The sequence below is a fragment of the Mus caroli genome, unplaced genomic scaffold (assembly GCF_978045245.1).
Source record: "Mus caroli unplaced genomic scaffold, Mus_caroli_1 scaffold_20, whole genome shotgun sequence".
Classification (NCBI taxonomy): Eukaryota; Metazoa; Chordata; class Mammalia; order Rodentia; family Muridae; genus Mus; species Mus caroli.
Window position 1 is genome coordinate 54,717,912 of NW_028227275.1, and position 19,958 is coordinate 54,737,869.

General features: G+C 53.4%; 1 protein-coding gene across 4 annotated transcripts in view; it reads right to left on the minus strand.

Annotated features, from left to right (window-relative positions):
- Positions 1-17,430, minus strand: part of Macrod1 (mono-ADP ribosylhydrolase 1) — a 143,764-nt gene extending 126,334 nt beyond the window's left edge. Inside the window, exons 1-4 of one of the 4 annotated variants that reach the window (XM_029472748.2) lie at positions 16,992-17,430; positions 8,400-8,501; positions 7,809-7,925; positions 3,729-6,495 (exon numbers count right to left, since the gene is read on the minus strand). In XM_029472748.2, the coding sequence (XP_029328608.1) occupies positions 6,176-6,495; positions 7,809-7,925; positions 8,400-8,501; positions 16,992-17,283 (831 nt within the window). In that variant the 5' untranslated portion in view covers positions 17,284-17,430 and the 3' untranslated portion in view covers positions 3,729-6,175. Of the gene's footprint in view, positions 1-3,728; positions 6,496-7,808; positions 7,926-8,399; positions 8,502-16,991 lie in introns of those variants that run through there. The other 3 variants (XM_085834127.1, XM_085834126.1, XM_021151365.3) reach the window with 3 other exon arrangements.
- Positions 17,431-19,958: the final 2,528 nt, after the last annotated feature.

Genomic DNA, 19,958 nt, shown 5'->3' on the forward strand with positions numbered 1-19,958 from the left:
CTCTCCCACAAGCCACCCCAATGCTCTCATTTTGATGGCAATTACAATGTCTAGAAGGGGAGGAGGTGGGATGGGGAAGTGAGTGGAGATGCTATTCTAGGGCCACTTGTTGCCACTGGGAGGGGGCAATGGTTATGGGATATCATGGGGGGGGGCTTCAACCCAACCCCATCCACCCTCCCTGATTGGCTCTAGCCCAGCCTCCCCTGCTGTCCTCCCCTGACACCTCCACACAGATATAAATAGCATGTTCCAAGATGGTTTTCATGCACGCCTGGAATCCCAGCACCTAGAAAGGCTGAGGCAGGAAGATCACAAGTTCGAGACACTACAAAGTGAGTTCAAGGCCAGCCTAGGCAACTTATTGATAGTCTCTGTCTCAAACTAAAATTAAAACAAAGTGAGGTAGGGGGTATTGTTCAGTGGTGGAGTGCTTGCCTAACATGCACGAGGCCCTGAGTTCAATCACCTGGACCCTAACTAGCATACTCCCTAACCTGTCCACTGCAGACAAAGAGATTAGCATCCTTACAGGGCAGCCACCTCTCCTCTAGTGTCCCCAGCTCTGGGGAGTCATTAGACCCTGCACTTCTGTGTCTTTACTGTGACCTACTGTACAAACAGCCCGAGCACCCAGCAGGGACAGCCTCACAGACCAGATGCACAGTTCTCAGACTTGCACTTGCCACTGGGGATCTCCCCAGGTGTCCTGTAGGAAATGAGCCCCTCAATATACCACTAGGTATTCTGTGTGGACCCTCCAGGACACTGGACACCCTGGCTGGAGTCTATTCTCTTCTCTGAGCTCCCTTCAGAAACCCCTGTGGAGAAGCAGGAAAGGCCTGCAGGAGGTGGTGGAGGAACCAGACCCCTGACATTCAGTGTTGTGAGAAGGCTAGGTCACAAGGGGCACTTAAGACTGACCCTCTCCCATCCCAGGGTCCCTATACCCAGCTCAAGCTTAAGCACAGCATCCTCAGAAGCTGCATCCTTTGATAGATATTAACCGCAGGCTACAGGAGGGGACCATAAAGTGGCCACCTGGAGTGTCAGCAGGCCAGGGGATTTGCAAAAATAAACAAAGGCACTTCCAAGGTGAGCCTCTGAGGCAGGCAACCCTGGGGACAGCAGAGGGAGCCTTAGGTGGCTTTTACTCTACCAGCTCTGACTTTGGATGTAACTGAGTCCTGATAGGACCCACTTCAGTCATGTGGCTTCCTTGGGGACATGTCCTCTGTCCTGCCCAGGAAGGCCAGGTCCAGACCTGTAGTGTGTGGGAGCTGACCCTGGAAGTCTGGAGAGAAGATTCATTTCATTATACCCCAAGCATTACTGTCTTCACTGACTGGGTGTTGGGAAGAAGGACAGAGAATGGTACCCACTAAGGAGAGGCACCCGTGTCTGCCTCACAATACTAAAAGGCCAGACCCTTGGTTCTGTAGGGACACAGGCAGTCTGTTCCCAGTCCCTGTTGGATCATTCCAGGAGAGCGAGCCAAGAGCTGCAGCTCCAGCCCTTTTCATGCTCCGCCAACTTAATAGTCTCCATTAATTTCAAAACACACACATTCCCATAAGCTCAGTGCTTGGGACAGCATCAGGGACACGGGCAGCTGCACAGGTGTGGGAGCGGAGGCCAGGTGGCCTCAAGGTCAGCCAGCCCAGGATAGAACGTACCCCAGCCACCACTCCCTCCATACAGGCAAGTCGCAGCCCTCTGAAGAGGATTTTCTGACAGTGTAGTGATAGCAGCCCAGAGATGGGAGGCAGGGGCCTGGGTTTGAGACCCTCCTCTGCCACTCACCTGCCGTGTGACCCTGAGCAGGTCACCGTCCCTCCCTGAGCTCTAGTCATTTATCCCCTTCCACTACAGGGTTTGCAAGTACTGTGCATGTAGGCACTGAGTCTTGTGTTTCTTTCCTCGCCGCCAGAGGCGCACACGTGGCCAGGAAACCCAAGAGAGACCCATGAATGTTAACCACTGTCCATATCTATGAACCCAAGAGACTCCTCTGAGGCCCAAAAAGGCAGGGTGGGGCTGGTGCTGGATCAGAGAGGGATCCCAGAGCCGGCGCTCACCAGCACTGGGTCACTTTTATTCACCAAAAGTCAACTAGAGCTCAGGACAGTGGGAGCTCCTCCCCCACTCCCTGTGTAGACAGCAGACAGGTGGGTCCTGACCCACAGTGGGACGTTAGCAGAAGATGTGGAGGCCGAAGGAACTTAACAGGGTTCCTCTGAGTCCTGCCCACCAGTGAGGCTCACCTCACTAGACTAAGCCCTGGAGGGAGCCTCAATAATTCAGGAGGGATCCATCATTTATGAATTTATATAACATGGCTCGACCTTGCGGAAATGAGCCACACTCTTCTGGAGGCATCAGGCCTTTCGGTGCTTCTTTACACGGGGAGGGTGGCTTGTGGACCTCAGGCCTGCTGACTGACCTTCCTGCTCCATGTTGTTCCCACGCCAGGCTATCCTCAGCGAGGGTCACGCTGGCTGCATCCCGCTAAACCCCAGTGTCAAAGACAAGGGGTTTTGATTTGTTTGTCTGTTTTTGAAACAGGGTTTCACTATGTAGTCCAGGCTGGCCTCGAACTCATGGAGACCAGCCTGCCTCTGCCTCGGCCTCGGCCTCCGCCTCCGCCTCCGCCTCCGCCTCCGCCTCCGCCTCCGCCTCCGCCTCCGCCTCCACCTCCAGAAGTCTCTTGCTCAGGAAGCCTCAGCATCCTGTCAAGGCAACCCTGGGTGGGCAGTCCTTGAAGTACTGGGGGCTGGAACTCTAAACCCAAGACAACTAACTGGACGGCAGGAAGCTACCTCCAGTCTGCGGGAGGCCAGTAAATCTAAATCGTGGTTCCCCAGAGCAAACGCCTGCTCACTCTCCACTCAGCCCTCTGCTTCCAGCAGTCAGCAAAGACTGGGAATTAGGGCTTGTCACATGCGAGCTCTGGGCGAGCCGGCCATATACACAGACCTGGAGATGCACTACGACTTGTAAAAGGAATGGAACTCTGGAGGGTGGGGGAGAGGGCAGGCCTGGAGAAGAGGAAGGGGAAATTTGACGAGGGGTGGAGGAGGGGGAAAATGGGGAGGGGAGGGAAGAAGAGAAGAGAGATGAGGAGAGGAGGGGAAAGAGGAGGAAAAAAGAGGAGGAAGAAGAAAGGGAAGAAGCTGGAGGACAGGGAGGAAGATGAGAAGGGGAGAGAGGGAGGAAGAGAAAGGAAGAGAGAAGGTGAGCAGCCCAGGACCAGGCCCTGCAGTTCTAAGCTAAGCGGGCCGAGCAGAGGCTGCCACAGTGGTCTCCCTGGCTCTGCTCCGGCCTGCACGGCCCCAGTCCCGCCCCGGCCCCCCCACCCCGGCCCCTGCCCGCGGATGCCGAGCTTTTTTTTTTTTTTTGCTGTCGGCGGCCGGCAAGCCTCAGCAAACACATTTAAATCTGAAGTGACAGATAAAGCGATTTACGGCGACAGTTTAGCGTCAGATCACTTCCCACCAGGCAGTCGCTGTCCCTGCGGCCCCCTGCTTGCTAGTCCATCAAGGCGGTCTCTAAATCACCCGCTCCAGTCCAGCCGAGGCAGGGCTGGGGGACAGCCAGAGCAGGGGGGGCGGAGCACTCTGTGGCCGCTCAGCAGCTCAGAGTCTGCTCTTTACACACCGGGATCCAGTACCCTTCAGGGCGGCGAAAAGGGATGAAACAAGGGCTTGGGGTGGGGGCGGGGAGGGGGGGGATAAGAGACCGGTAGGCTCTCACAAATCAAAGCCGCAGGACTTAAGCTGAGTGCCTCTCAAGCCTTATTTTAAATAAATAAGCAGCTTAAAAGTCTCCCTGCGAGGCCAGCTTGTCGCTGTGAGACAAGGCTTCCCACCCATTCTTTAAGGCCAGGCCCCAGAACCCAGGCCCCTCAAAGGCCTCTGTGACCCGCTTGCCTCCCTGCCACCTCCTTGCAGAATTAATTGGTCCCTGTGGCTTCACGCACACTTTATTCAACCCTCCCTCCCGGCGTTGCCGTGTCACATTATATTCTACTTAGCTGCTCTTGCTCTGACTTCCCCAGGACTAATTTACTGGGGCCCTCTGTGTGTCAGGGCTAAACATGTGTCATCTTCACTCCCACACAGGCTGGGGCCCAGGATGATGGCAGTTTCCAGATGAGGACCTGAGGGATGGGAGGTGCTTGCAGGAGCCCCCAGATTCCACTCCAAAGGCCTTAGTACCCTGACACACATGCGTAGACTGAGACTGCTCTGAAGAGAAGAACTGCTGTGTCTCTGCCCAGAGTGTGACATTTATGCATGCTGTGCCCTAAGATGACTCTAAGGCCAAAGCCAGGCCACTGGACCCCGGGGCTGGCCGAGAATGAGATCTTTGTGTTCCTAAATGAGACTTGGCCATCTCGGGCACAGGTGCCCACAAACACCAGATGTGATGTTAAGGATGCGTCCATCCCCTGAGGCAGAGAGAAGACTCAAGCCCTGTAAAGGTCACAACACCTCCCACCCCAAGTGGAGAAGCCCAGACACACACAGTCCCAGGGGTCAAAGGAAGAGCTAGAGACACAGACACTGCCCCAGCCTTTCAGATGCCTGGAGGACGGAATGGCCACAGGGGGCTCCCCAGCTTATCTTGCCAGCCAGCGTGGCACTCGATTTCATTAAGATGGATGTGGCATACCCTTGTGGGCAGGAGCCATGGCCAGCACAGATGGCAAGAGCTTGGGGCTCTCTCGGGCACTGCCCTGATGGCCTTGGCCGTCAGCCCATGAGGCAGCCGTGGGGAAAGTTTAGTAAGTTTGGCTTGCCCCTGTGACCTTAAGCCCTGCCACTCACTAGCCAGGCATCCCTCCTTCTCTCTGCCCCAAGCATCCTACCTCTGCCACACAGCATGCGTCCACATCACAGACACACATGCCTGCCATCACACCCCACCACCTCACACGTGCCAGTCACGTCACACATACCATTAAAACAGAACTGAAATCAGTCCTGAGCTTCACAATGCCAGGTGGCCAGTAGATAGATGAGGGTGGGGGTGAAGGGTGGCAGGGGAGGGCACTGGACCTCCCCTCTACACACACTCCCTGACTCCTATACCAAGGGACAGAGATGCCTACAACCCAGCTAGAGATCCTTCCCTTTAGCTTCCCACTTCTCAGCATAGGAGTAAGATCCAAGTCTCCCCGTCCCCTCACAGGCCCCCTCGGAGGCCCAGGGGGACACAGACAGACAGACAGACACACACACACTGGAAGCCCTGGTGGAACTTCAAGCCCCAACCACTCCCAGCCCACCCTGTGCACCACAGGCTATCATATGCCCACAGGCCAATGCTACCCTTGGCTTCAAAAATAAAAATTTAAAAATTCCCACCCCGAGATAATTGCTCTCTCCTCTCGCCTATTGTGGTGGCTCTGCGGTCGGCAATGAGAAGCAATTATTCACGGCTAATGATTATAATCAAGTCAAATAGAATTTAATGGACACGCATTCTCTTCCTGCTTGAAACTTTACATATGAATTAAGCACATATGGGTTTCACGAGGCTCGGACGCAGATTTATGCAGCCCTGAAAAGCCCCACATTGCCTGTGACTTTTATTTCACTAATAAAGGCTGATTTATGGGCTCCTCGGAAACACGATCTCTGCTGCCCCCTGGTGGGCGACGCTGACAGGGTGAAGCCAGGGCCCAAAAGATCACAGGGGGTTGGGGAGAGAACCCAGGCCACTGAGGACTCCTCTGACCAGGACCAATACCCGCATCAAACACTAGGGACACAGGCTCTGCATGGGAAACCAATGTCCAACATCTGCTTCAGCTACTGCTTGCCATTCTGGAAGCGTTCTGGATCCTGCCTGACCCTCTTTCTTGAAAAAGATCTCAAGAGAATACACTAAGAGGTGTTGGGTCCACTAAGGCAAGCGAGAGGAGGGACGGCTGGCCATCTACAGGAAGCAGCGAGTCCTTGGCACTCGGCATGATGCTAATGGTGTCACAGTGCAGGTGTCGAACCCTTGGCTCCCGTGCAGGTGGTAAATGAGTGTCATTCCCACCTCGTGTCCCCAACAATCCGACATCCCCATCGTGCAGAGACAGAAGCCTGGCAAGTGCACCTCCCCGGATGCCACATCCTGGGGGAAGCATAGCCGAGAAGGCCACCAGCCCAGGGCAGCCAGCTCAGCTAGTGCTGGAGTGCACCTCAGTAACAGAGCTGACAGGCAGATCCATGGACCCACCATGTACCAATCTCCAGAGCCCTCTCCTGCTCCTCTGATACTTTGGTTCCTGCACCCACACTTGTTCACCAGCCAGGCTGCCTGCTTTTCCTGCTTTTCCATTGTCCATTTTACAGCTCCACAGGGGAAGAACCAACTGGGTGCCTCCCACACCTTCGGCAGTGACCAGCAGAGTCAGGTGCCAGGGCAAGGCAGAGCCAAGAGACTTCCTGAGGACCTCTGGGGTGGGTAGCAACATTCTCCGGGAGGAGCTGGTGCAGCCTGTGCAAACCAGATAAGGCTGCCTTCAGTCAGATAGATTTGTCGAACTCCCTGCCACCTACCAACCCTGTCAGGTTCTCCAGGGAGACACACAGATGCAACAGCAGAAATGCAACGGTGACCCAAGCTCTCTCTGGCCCTGAATGCCAGCTGTCACTTGTGTGCCTGAGACAGGCGGGAGCTGGGGGATTGTGGGTAGTGGGAAGTACAGTGAGTGTCCTCTACAAACACCAGCCTAGAACCCTACCAGAAAATGCCACCCAGATCACAACCAGGAAAGGACCAGGGAGCAGCCACCTCTGCTGGGTGCCTGGTTACTTAAGGAGGCCAAAGAGGCATGGACAACATCGGCTGCATCCAGGCCTAGAGTCCTGGAAGAAGCTCCTCCCTTGTCAAGACTCAAGGATGGCAGAGCAAGCCAGGTGACAGAAGGTCTAGAAGTACCTGTGGTGCCCTGGCTGCACAGGGGAGGGGCTGGTATAATGGACTTTTTCCTGTGAGTTGGAGCTCTGTGCTAGGAGTTCTGCCCTGATATTCACAGAATCATAGAAAAAGACACCTCTACTGCCTGCTGTAGTTCCTGGAGGTTGTATGAGGGAGGAAGGGAGGAAGGGAAGCCACCCGACCATGTTCCAGAAAGTTCCAACACACGTGCACGATTTACTAACCCCAGATACCAGTTCCTGATGACTCCAGAGCCCTTCCCAGAGCCTCTTGACCTCAGCCAGACACACACGGCCTTCTCCCCTCCCCCACAGAAGCAGCTGCCTCCTCTCTGCTCATCACAATAAACCGCCAAGCCAGCAAGAAGAGACCACGTGCAGGAAGCCGAGCAGCTCCCGGCCCAGGCACTGGAGAGCTGCCAGGGGGCTGAGGGAACCTCTCTGTCCTCTCCCTTCCCTTGTGAGCTCCCTCACCTGGCCAGGTGTGGAGTGAGGCAGGACTGGTGGGGGTGGGGAGGCAGCCACAGTCCCCACCCCTGCCCTAGGAGAGTTGGCTCTGGCCTCTTCTCAGGCAGGGAAGTGTGGCTTCATTCCAGACAGCTTTCCTCCATCCCTGCTGCTAATGGGCCTCAGGACTGCAAGGCAGCTTGGCAGAGGGAGGTGCCCCCAGAAGGCAGGTCAGGGCTTCAAGAGAAGAGGAGCCCAAGTGGCAGCCACGCTGGGCTCCGGTGGCGCCAGCAGGCCATCCACACTAGCAACTGGGAGCCTCTCTGGAGCCAGGTGGCGCCCACCCATTTTTGGCACACCAACCAGGCCTAAGGTGACGACGAAGTGGTCCCCCCAGGCCTCTGACTCAGGCCAGTCACTCACCAGCATTGACAATGGCATCCACCTCCAGCTTGGTGATGTCCCCACGGAACAGGGAGATTTTCTCATTCAGTTGTTTGTCCTTCTTATACTTGGGGTCCTCCACCTTCACAGCCAGCCCTGGAACAGGTAGGGTCAGGCAGTCACTGAAGAGCCAGACATCTTCCTACCTCTGCCTCACAAGTGCTGGGACTCCCAAAAAACCCTCCATGCTTGGTTTCACACACTCTGTTTTATAGGTATCACACAGAGTCTGAGGTGGGGTGAGAGCCTGACTGGGGTCATGGGTCATCAGATCTGTGCTCTCAGGGCTCAGAAGTCCCCCAGCCCCTGTAAGCAAGTGAGACACAGCATCAAACCCGGTTCCCAGGAACTGAGTTACCCAAGGTGGATGGCTTGTGCGGCCTCGCTCGAGCTGGCTTCCTAATGCTGTCATGGGGCTGCAAACCAAGGCCTCAGGCAGTGTTAGTAATTAAATGAGGAGACCGTGCAGAGGGCCTGGATGCAAGGAGCGCTCAGTTGGTGCTCCTGGAAGATCCTCCCAATCATTCTGCGAGGGGGGAGGGGCTTCCGTGCCCAGGGAGTAGGGTATACCTTTTGCTGTCTCCTTCCACGTGGGGATCTTCTTCAGCTTAATGAAATCCTTGCAGAAGTAATGTTCCTCCCTCTGCTTGTCACTCAGGCCCTCCAGAAAGGCTGCAGGGGCAGGACAGGCACAGAGGGGTCAGACTCTTCCTCCGGAGGACTGCTGCTGAGACCAAGGGTCTAACCCTGTCCTACCAGCCATGCTTCCTGAATGGGGGGTGGGGGTGGGGTGCCAGGGCATGGCAGACTTCACAACATTTTGACCTCCTGTCTTTGTACAAGAAGGGAAACTGAGGCCCAGGGGGACTGAGGGACTGACTCAGCCATTAAGAACCCAGTTGAGAATTCAACCTGGCCACTTCCTGGTACCTAAACATCTCTCTAGATCCCTCATTTACTTGTAGGGGGATAAGATGCCCCTTGGAGAACAATTGCAAATTGTAAACACACTAAGCCAGGTGGGTTGGTGATGCTCTGTCCCTTCTCAGCCACAGTGTCACTAGCTGTGAGACAAGGATCCTCAAAGACCGACTCTGGCAGGCCTGGTGTTTGGTGTCAGCGTCCTGCCCACACTGGCCAGGGGCTCTATGCAGCCTGTAGGCAAATATTCCCATTTTTCATTGGACGAGGCAGCAGGGACTTGGGAGGCAGCCTGAGGTCACTCAGATGGTGAGAGAGGACCCAGGTCCCCACATGCTCAGAGATTCTGAGTGTCCCAAGTTGGTCCCTCTGCCCTGTCAGACCTTCCCTGGCCACCAGGATAGAGCACAGCAACTACTTAGTCCAGGCCCATGGCTCACAGGCTCCCCCTGCTGGCACGAGGCCATCCATACACTTAGGCTCAGCCCAACCATGGTCCCTCAAACACAGACTAACAGAATGGAGTGGCTGGCTCTCACCATCACCAGAGAGGGGACAACACACAGCAAAAGTCACATGAATGAACCCAAATGGCATCAGAACACAGGTAGGAGTTGAGTCTGGGAATGTAGACCAGCTGGTAGGATGCTTAGGTTCCAGCCCTCCTGCAGGCGAGACTCCGCTCAAACCTAAAAGCATGACCTGACCCAAGCTGACCCTTGTAATACACACACCCCATTTCCAAACCCTACCTCCTAACTACACACGCATCACTGACCTGGCGCTTTACCAGCCTGTTCCTCAGACACCCTGGTGACTCCCTGCCTCAGGCCTTTGCATCTGCTCTGCCTGGAATGACAGTTTTCTTTCAAGTCCCCTTCTCATCACCCTTTCCATTTCCTTTTTTTTTTTTTTTTTTTTTTTTTTTTTTTTTTTTTGGTTTTTCGAGACAGGGTTTCTCTGTGTAGCCCTGGCTGTCCTGGTACTCACTTTGTAGACCAGGGTGGCCTCGAACTCAGAAATCCGCCTGCCTCTGCCTCCCGAGTGCTGGGATTAAAGGCGTGCGCCACCACGCCCGGCTCCTTTTTTTTTTTAAAGACTTATTTATTTTATGTATATGAGTACGCTGCAGCTGTACAGATGGTTGTGAGCCTTCATGTGGTTATTGGGAATTGAATTTAAGACCTCTGCTCGCTCCAGTCAACCCTGCTCGCTCAGTCCCTGCTCACTCTGGCCCAAAGATTTATTTATTATTACAAATAAGTACGGTATAGCTGTCTTCTGACACACCAGAAGAGGGCGTCAGATCACATTATGGGTGGTTGCTGGGAATTGAACTCAGGACCTTCGGAAGAGCGGTCAGTGCTCTTAACCACTGAGCCATCTTGCCAGCCCACCCTCTCCATTTCCTTCTCTGCTTCCCACCATGAATCTTGAGAGTCTGTCTTGGCTCACATACATTCCTTCCTGGACCTTGGCTAATACGGTCCCCATTCACCACCAGCACAGTGCACAGTGTGTGTGAGGGGCCATGGGTGCCTCAGTGAAGAGCTGAGACCTGAGGGCTGAGTGATCAGTCATCCAGGTAGAGGACCTGCCTGTACAGAATGATATGAGGCAGCATCCGGGGTGATGTGGAGTGAAGCCAGAGCAGCCTGGGCAGAGAGGGAAGGTGGGACACAGAGGGGCGGAGAAGAGCCACATGCTGCTTTCATCCCCCTTTGGCTCCCACTAAACTCAAGGGCAAGTCTGAGCCTCAGTTCCCTTCTCTAGGTCAGAGACATGATCTACCAAGATGCTGAAGGTCCATGACCAAGGCCCTGGGTGTGCACTGAGAACACTCGTTCAATGGTAATGTGCTTAGCTAGCATGCATGAGTCCTAGGTTCAATCGCCAGTTACAGCTTTAGAAAAAGAAGGCAGCCATCGTGGTGGCGCACGCCTTTGATCCCAGCACTCGGGAGGCAGAGGCAGGCGGATTTCTGAGTTCGAGGCCAGCCTGGTCACCAAAGTGAGTTCCAGGACAGAAGAAGAAGGCAGGGTGGCAGAGTGACCCCTTGTAGCATCACAGGTTCCTCCTGGGGAGGGTACCTAACAGCGCAAGATCCAGGAGGAGAAAGCCTTCCTCAGGTGGAGAGCGGGGCAGGTGGAGCTTCAGCCAATATTTAGCTCCACAGATGAGTTATCATGTGCTATCATGATCAAAGACACCCTGAACCTTGACACAATCAAGTGTGAGTGTTTCCAGCTGGCCTGACCTGGAGCTGGCTCCACGAAGCTATGGTGATGCTGACCAACTGCTTGCCAGCCACTGTAGACCAGCTACTGGCGCCGCTGAAGTGGTCAGGCTGGAACCAACCCTGGCACCACATACGAGTTCCACTACCCAAAGACACTTAGGCCCCTAGCAGACACATCTGACAGATGCCACCCCTTTAGAAGAGAGGCAGAATGATCCAGCCCTCCTCACACGCAGGAAAAAGAAACCTGGGTGGACCTGTCCTTCTCCGTGACCTTGGTGGCCTGGTTTGAATGGCCATGGTTCACAAGGCCTACTTGCTCCAATGGAGTCCAAACAGAGCACTGTTTCACAGAAACTGCACGCTGTCTCTACCACCAACCACTACACCAGCCTCAGAGTTCTCTGTCAGTCTATCCCTGTCAACACCCATCCCTAAATACACAACTTCAAAAAGCCAACATGAGCCAGGTGTGGTGGCGCACAATTCTTTTTTTGGTTTTTTCGAGACAGGGTTTCTCTGTGTAGCCCTGGAACTGGAACTAACTTTGTAGACCAGGCTGGCTTTGAACTCAGAAATCGGCCTGCCTCTGCCTCCCGAGTGCTGAGATTAAAGGTGTGTGCCACCACGCCCGTCTGGCGCACAATTCTTATTCCAACATTTGTCAGGTAGAGGCAGAAGGATCAGGAATCCAAGGCCAACCTGGGCTACATTAGACACAAAGAAAAGGCCAGCACACCAGTACTGTGTGCCCATCTACAAACATGGTCATGGCCTCGCTCAGCAGGCTCCTGGGGTGTTCGATGCTACACAGCTGCCTGAGATGCTTCTCTGCCCCAAGGCCTGTGCACTTGTTCTTCAGCTCAGCCCCATCTTTCAGGGCCACCTTCCAGGCCTGTGCTGCCACACGCACACAGGAGTCACTGCCCACCTCCTCCCATCAAGTCAGATGCAAACTTAAAGCACAAGTGGGTTTTATTTTTTTATAAAAGATGTAAAACATGCATTTTCATTTTCTTTCATTTTTGAAGAGGCGAAAAGTATTTCACGGCTCACTGAGACAGGTGTTGTAAAAAGATGTTCGCAGTAAATTTTGATGGGGAAGCCTGACCCCAGACTAAGCTTCCAGGGCTCGTGGGCATGAAAGCTGGGCAGGAGGAAGCAAACTCTGCCAGAGCCATAAAGCGTGCCAGGCAAACGGGAATTCAATGATGTGTTTTAAGAAGTATCTTTATGGCACTTTGCAAGACGTCGTTCAGAGAGATGAGACAGGCTGGGCAGCAGGGGGGGGGGGGCGGGAGGGCTGAGTCTGCAGAACACCAGGTGGGCACAGCTGATAAGGTTGTGCACCTGAACACAGTAGTGTGTGGCTTCCGTGGCATTAATCACCTGGGAGCAGCGACTCATCCGAGCCTATGGCACAAGCAGTGGAGAACAGAGTGTGAAGCCTACTGTAGCTCTGGACCTGCCTCCACACACACTGGGGTGGACCAAGGCTGCATCCCAACATGGAAGAGGTGCCCTCACTCCTAATTCTCAGGTGTGCCTGCACAGTATGCTGGCTCAGCAGCTCCATCAGAGACGCTGAGATGAGGTTCCCCAGGTCCTCAAGGCGTAGCAGGGGAGCATTGTTGTAGCAGGGTTTGCAGGGGAAGCCTTGGGAACATCCTGTAAGCTACCAGCGAGAATGAAGGTCGTCTGTCAGAGTCCAGCACAGAGCATAGGAGCCTGGGAAGAGATGAGCAAGGGGGCGCTCTGTAGGCTGGCAATCTAATGTGACCCCAGCACAGAAGCTGGAGCTATTGGTCCCATTTCATAGATAAGGAAATAGAGGTTCAGGGAGCATGCAACAGTGACTCTGGACTTGCTGGATTCTGATAACACCAACATTCCTTCTCTTTTCAGTACACAGTTCTGGCCCAGCATGAGACAAGAAGTCAAGACTAGAACAGAGGCCCTAGACGTTCCTGATAGCCCTGGCTAAGTCCCCTCAAACCAACTGCTTTTCCTTGTGAATAGTTCAGTCTTTTGTGTGTGGTTTTTTTGTTTTGTCTTCTTTTGTTTTGTTTTGTTTTGAGACTGGATTTCTCTGTGTAGCCCTGGCTGTCCTGGAACTTGTTCTGTAGACCAGGCTGGCCTCAACCTCACAGAGATCTACCTGCCTTTGCCTCTGGAGTACTAGAATTAAAGCATATGTCACTGCCCAGCATCCAGTCTTCCTTTTAGGTAATTGTTTTTTAGTTTTATTTATTTTATTGTATTGCATGAATGTTTGGCCTGCATGTAGGTATGTGCATCACCAGCATGCCTGGTGCCTGCAGAGGCCAGAAGAGAGCATTAATCCTGTGGAACTGGAGAATTAGGGGAGATTGTGAAGCTCTGTGTAGGTGCTAAAAATTGAACCCAAGTCCTTTAAAAGAGCAACCAGGGCTCTAAACCACAGCCCCTATTTCCAGTCTTCTAAATAGGTCCTAGTTGGAAGGAGGGCACTGTGGCACCCAAGAACCAAGGGGATTAGATTAACTAACCAGTGAAGACAACAGATCTGGCAGAAATCTGCCCCAACAAAGCTTCACAGCTCCACACCTGGTTTGATCCCCAGGATCATATAAACCAGGCGTGCTAGATTACACCTGAAATCTCAGCATTTGGAATGATGTATGTAGGGAGTTAGAGGTCAGCCTAGGCCACAGGAGACACTGTCTCAAAAACAAAACAACAAAAGACCTACATGTTTCCTGATGAGGGCATCCAGCCTGGTGGCTGTCTTGATGAGGAAGATGAACGAATCCAGAGAAGCAAGCAGCCATTATGGAGGTAAAGAAGGAGCAGGCAGAGCCCTGGGCAAGGCCTCTTGAGCTGGACCGCAGCAGGCAACGGACACGGTGCAGATCAAACAGAGAACAACACCTCATCAGGAGATTCTGCTGGGGGGCCGAGCCCTTCCAAAGCACTGATGCTTGCCCTCCTACCCCTCACCTACCCTCCTGCTGTCTGCATGCAGCCTGCAGCCTCCAGCCTGCCTCCGGCTGCCTGAGATTATGCTTTGAATCTAAGCAGCCCCACAGGCTCAGGTCCAGAGGTGGGAGTTGGCTGGCAGGAGCTGATCACTGCAGGTCAGGTCTTGGGCCTCAGTTTTGCCTGGCTCTAGGCCTCTCGTCTGTCACTCCCTCCAGTCACCACAGTCCCACTTTCCCTTTGAGACAGAATCTTGCCAGGTAGCAAGGCCCTTGCTGTATAGCCTACACCAATCTCCATCTCACAGCAATCCTCCTGCCTCCACTTCAGAGTGCAAGGAGCACAGATATGTACCAGCATGATCTGAGCTACATCCCCGTGCCTTGTGCATGGGGATCTTCTGCAACCACGAGTCAAAATAAATCTTCCTTCTTCCTTCTTCCCTTACATGGGATTAGTGTGGTCTCCGACAAGCAAAAACTAACATGTTGCTATTCTGGATGAGAGTGTGCCGCTGAGCAACCCCAGGAAAACCTTGGTTTTCCTGTAGGGTGAGGAGGCCGGGAGTTTTCACACCCCCTGTTATTATATTTTTTTCACCCTAAACTGCCTACACATCAGTCTCATGTGAGTCAGTGGGCCAGTCTTTGACAGAAAATCCCCTAGGGAAGCAAGCATCTAGACATATCCCCTGTCCATTAGAGGCGTGTGTCAGGATGGTCTGAGTAACTTAATGCACGAGAAGCCTAAAGGCTTCTGCAGAAGAATGGATACCCAAAGTGTGGTACACTACGATAGAACCCATCGCAGAGGTAAAGGAGCATAAACTGTCATAATGCACCTGTGTGCATGACAGAGTGAGCTCCAGGCCAGCCTGGGCTATGGATGACAGAGTGAGCTCCAGGCCAGCCTGGGCTATGGAGGAGAACTTTGATTATTGTTTGATTTTTAGATACAGGGTCTCACTGTGTAGCCCTGGCTGGCCTAGAACTCACTTTGTAGACCAGAACAACCTGGAATTTACAGAGATCTGCCTGCCTCTCCCAAGCAAGGGCGGGGATTTTAAGCTTGTGGTACCAACCCTTCTCTCTCTCTCTCTCTCTCTCTCTCTCTCTTTCTCTCTCTCTCCCTCTCTCCCTTTCTCTCTCCAAAAAACAAACTCTCTGAGGAGATCTCTGAGTTTGAGGTCAGCTTGGTCTGGTCTACATAACAAGGACCAGGGCATCCAGGACTATATAGAGACTCTCTCTCAAATAAATAAATAAACAAACAAATAAAAGGAAAATTTAGACCAGACCACCCCACATTTCCATGCCCAGAGCCTTCTGTCCCAGGTCACGGAGGCTTAGAGTGCCCACTTCCACACACTAGGTAACTGAAACTCGAGAGGCCTTCCTTGTCTTACCACTCAGCCCCTGTCACCACTGCCTTTGGGACTGCATTTGGTCACAATGGGACCACCTCCTCCAAATCTAGCCCTATCTCCAGAACCTGGAATGCCCTTCCCCAGCTGGTTACTTTACTTCAGGTCCCTGATGGGCCACCTGACCTTCCCAGCTCTTTGTAGCACACAGAGGACTATGTTGCCATAGTGTTTCTCCACTAGACAAACTGTTGCCTGGCCACTCACTGTTGGATCCTACAACGCTGGTACCAATAGGACATGAGGTAAAAGTTTACTGAATGAGGGCCAAGGAGATAGACGGGTTAGTGGGTGGGTAAACGGAATTTGATCCCCAGAACCCATGCAAAAGCCTAAAAGCTAGCCACAGTACACTGGCATCTCTAATCCCATTAAACCCGGCGGAAATGGCAAGCGGAGATCAGACTCTCCAGAGGCTCAAGGACCAGCGCACCTGACTCCCAGCTTGGCACAGAAAGGGAGAAAGCAGCATCAGTCCAGCAGCTGAGGAACCTCAGGTCCCATCAGTTTTCCCAGGTTAGGCTGGTTTTCAGGGTCACCAAGGAAAAGGGAGCTACGGGGAGAAGGGCTGGAATCTAGAAATAGAGGCAGAAGGTACGCTACGTGTGGTACTGCCTCAACTCTCCTTCCTCTCCCTGGGTAAGCAGGACTCTAAGGAAGAACACTAACTCCCTCTGCTGGAATTCTGGACGAGCCCCGCAACTCCCGGCCAAGGTTGAGGGAGTGGCAAATTCTGATTGCTCCCAAAGGAGGCTGTCAAGTGCTTTAGGATCCTGGGCAGACTTGCAACAAGCGAGAGCTCTCTTTTCTAAAAAGGAACCACTCTGAGGTTACCTTCAACCCCGCTTGACCTAGGTGGCCCAGCCCCCATGGTCACGCCCACTGGCAGCCCAGCCAATGGCCTTAGCCGCTCATTCGGAGGAGGATCCGCCCGGAATAATAAGGGAAGCACTGGCGCTGAAAGGCAGGGGCAGCTGGACTGCCACTCAGGGTTATTTGGGGCTCTGCACTTTGCATTCCAGTTAGCGACTAGGTCGTCCGGGACCCGTGGCCCCTTCCTGGCATGCTCGTCCAGGAGGAGAAATACTTTCATTCTTGAGGGAGTCAGTGATTCTCACAAGCCCACGCCCGACGTCAGACTGCTCTCCAAGTTCTATGATCCCAGTCCCTCAAGAAGGAGCAAAGTGCTGGCAAGGGGCCAGAAGCCAGCAGGAGGGCAAAACGGGCACCTACCATACTCCCAGAGAGGCCGACACCCGAGCTGCCATTCTTGGGACTACCTGACCCTACCTGATAGGCCAAGCTTCTACACTTTGCCTTTGCACACTCCCAGCCTGACCTTGGGGAAGTGAACTTTGGCCCTAAGCCTCAGTTTCCCTCCTGTGCATGCATGGAGGAAGGTGGCAGGTCCCAGAGGATCTCGGGGGCGGGGGAGAGGGGCGCGGGTGTGGACTACCTGGGACCATTGCTGAGGTAAGGCCGCCTTCCCCACTTGTTTAGTCAAGGGGTAACCTGGTGTAGGAGCTGGGCATGGATGTGGGCTGAGGGGGTTCCCGAGTGTCTCAGGTGCTCGTGGAGTGCCTTTCGGCCGGGGAGACCCACGCCCTGCGCTCACACTTACATTTGGCCTCCTTCCAGTCGGTGGAGGTGCTCAGGTCCACCTTCGCGGCCATGGTCAGGGGGGCCCAGGTGCGCACCCAGGCTCCACGCCCCGCCGCCCCCCACGCCCCAACTCCCGCCGAGAGCCACGCGCAGTAGCCGTGCTCGCCCAGTGCCACCAGGGGACCGCACGCACTGCCACGGGGCCGCGGGCCACCCGCCGAGCGGCCGGGCCAGGGGCGCAGGGAGACCAGCAGCTGCCCCGCCGCGCGCAGCTGTGCCAGGCGGCCGGACACTTGGCTCTGCAGCGACATGAACAGGCGGTGCCGGGCGGCTCCCCGCCCACTCGGACTCTATTTACGGTGCTCCGGAGAGTCGCGCTCGGTCCCTTATTTACTCTGGGACGAGAGTGGCGCGTGCCAGCCCGTGGCGACCTGCTTAGAGACCGCGGGCGGCGCGCCGCTGGGCACCCTGGAACTTGTAGTTCCGTCCGGGCCCACTGCGCTCACGCACTTAGCACACACGTGCGCACCCAGCCTGTCTGTGTCCTCCCGAGTGTGGCTGCAGCCAACCTTCCGAAGCTTGGTGATTCGACAAGGCACTCCGTGCGTGGATTTTCCCGCCAAGTCAGCTTCTAGTTCTTTCCGCCTAGTTGCCGTGACTCATAAGTAAACTCGGTCCCTATCGCGTGTTTTGTAGGCATAGAGAGACCTGGACACGTGTTGGTGCCTCCACATCACCCAGCTCTGCGTCTGATCCACAGCAGCTGCAGGTTCCAGCCTGCCAAGGTGGGGCTGGGGTGATAGGTGCTGCGGACCTATATGTCAGGGTGGGGCAACTTTTCCGAGCTGGCCGGAAGAGCTCGATCTCCCTTAAGCTCCAAGAGCCAAGCAGCGCCAACTGAATTCCACAGCTGCTCCTACAAGACATTAGTGAGATTTGAAAGGAAGAAACCTAGGTGTCAAATAGGCATGGTATTCCAGCATTCCAGAGGGTGAGGGCGGAGAATCTTAGGAAAGTTTAGGATCAGCCTGACTTACAAGGCAGCCACATAGCAAGACCCTGTCTCAGTCAATAGGTCAGTCTAACAATCAATATAAAAAAGAGGGGGGGGGGGCTGGTGAGATGGCTCCGAGGGTAAGAGTGAAAGACCCACAACGTTCTGACTCCCCCACGTTCTGACTCAGGAGAGGCGACACCCCAAAATCACCCACAAGAAACGGTCTTGCTGCAAACAGCAAGAGGATTTTTTTTTTAAAGATTTATTTATTTATTATATGTAAGTACACTGTAGCTGTCTTCAGACATTCCAGAAGAGGGCGCCAGATCTCTTTGCGGATGGTTGTGAGCCACCATGTGGTTGCTGGGATTTGAACTCTGGACCTTCGGAAGAGCAGTCGGGTGCTCTTACCCACTGAGCCATCTCACCAGCCCAGCAAGAGGATTTTAATTCAAGAGCATTTTTATTCAAGAGCGCTCTCGAGCCCACGGTCATACACCACGCAGTCTGGATAAGGGGGTATTTAAAGGAAGAAACCACAACTCAAGGAAGTGGGGAGGGCATTGTTGGAAAATACCAAAGATACCAGTTAAGAGTCACAAGGAAGTGCAAAGTCACAAGTGTCACAAGGAATACCTGGTAATTGTTCAGGTTATCTCTTAAGACAGTTTCTAAGAGCCCCTAACAATAGCACATTCTTTGAATGAACACTCTTTGAACCCAGGAAGCGGGTGGGTGGAGGAATGTCACAATCTGTGTTATGATTAGCATACCTTGGAGCACTGGGTCACAAAGGTCACATTTCCAAGCCTGGGCCTAAAGGCCTAGAATTTTGTTTTTACGTTATAGGTTTTTACGTTCAAGAGCACCTGACTGCTCTTCCGAAGGTCCAGAGTTCAAATCCCAGCAACCACATGGTGGCTCACACCATCTGTAATGAGATCTGACTCCCTCTTCTGGTGTGTCTAAAGACAGTGTACTTACATATAATAAATAAATAAATCTTAAAAAAAAAAAGTTAAAAAAAAAAAGAGTTGGGCAGTGGTGGCACATGCCTTTAATCCCAGCACTTGGGAGCACTTGGAAGGCAGAGGCAAACGGATTTCTGAGTTCGAGGCTAGCCTGGTCTACAGAGTTCCAGGACACAGAGAAAAACAAAAACAAAAACAAAAAAGGGAGGGAGAGAGAATATGAATCTATAAATGTGGGCGTATAGGAACACTAGAGTAGTGACCTAAGAAGGATCATTTTTTTCTTCTTTATTTTTCTCTTTTTCTTTTTCTGTTGTTGTTGTTGTTTCGAGACAGAGTTTCTCTGTATAGCCCTGGCTGTCCTGGAACTCACTCTGTGGACCAGGCTGGCTTCAAACTCAGAAATCTGCCTGCCTCTGCTTCCCAAGTGCTGGGATTAAAGGCGTGCACCACCACTGCCCAGCTAATTTTTTTTCTCATATTACGTAATGACATATACCTGTAACCCTAACATTCCAGAGTCAGGATGCTGAGGAGTTCCAGGTTAGCCACTACTTCATATTCAGTTCCACACCAGCCTGGCCTACCTGAGAGCTGGTTGCCAGAGCTACCCAGTGAGACCCTACATTTTTATTTAAAAAGAAAGCGGGTGGAGGTGGGGGGGGTGGCAGATTTAAATCCTGGAGCTGGAGAGATGACTCAGCAGTTAAGATCCCTGGCTGCTGTTCCAGAGGACCAGAATTCTATTTCCAGCCCTCACATGGTGGCTCAAAAATCTTCTGTAACTCCAGTTCCAAGGGATGCCACGCCCTCTTCTGGCCTTGCATGGAGTAGTGCACAGCCACACAGGCTGGAAAACACCCAAACACATAAAAAAAAAAATTTATAAATTGTTACTGTGAACCTTAATAGCTGAGCCATCTCTCCAGGCTTTACAAATAAAGATTTAGTTCCTGGGAAACAAAACAAAAAGGAGAGAGAGCAAAGCAAACGACCCTCCTATTGAAACCTCACCACC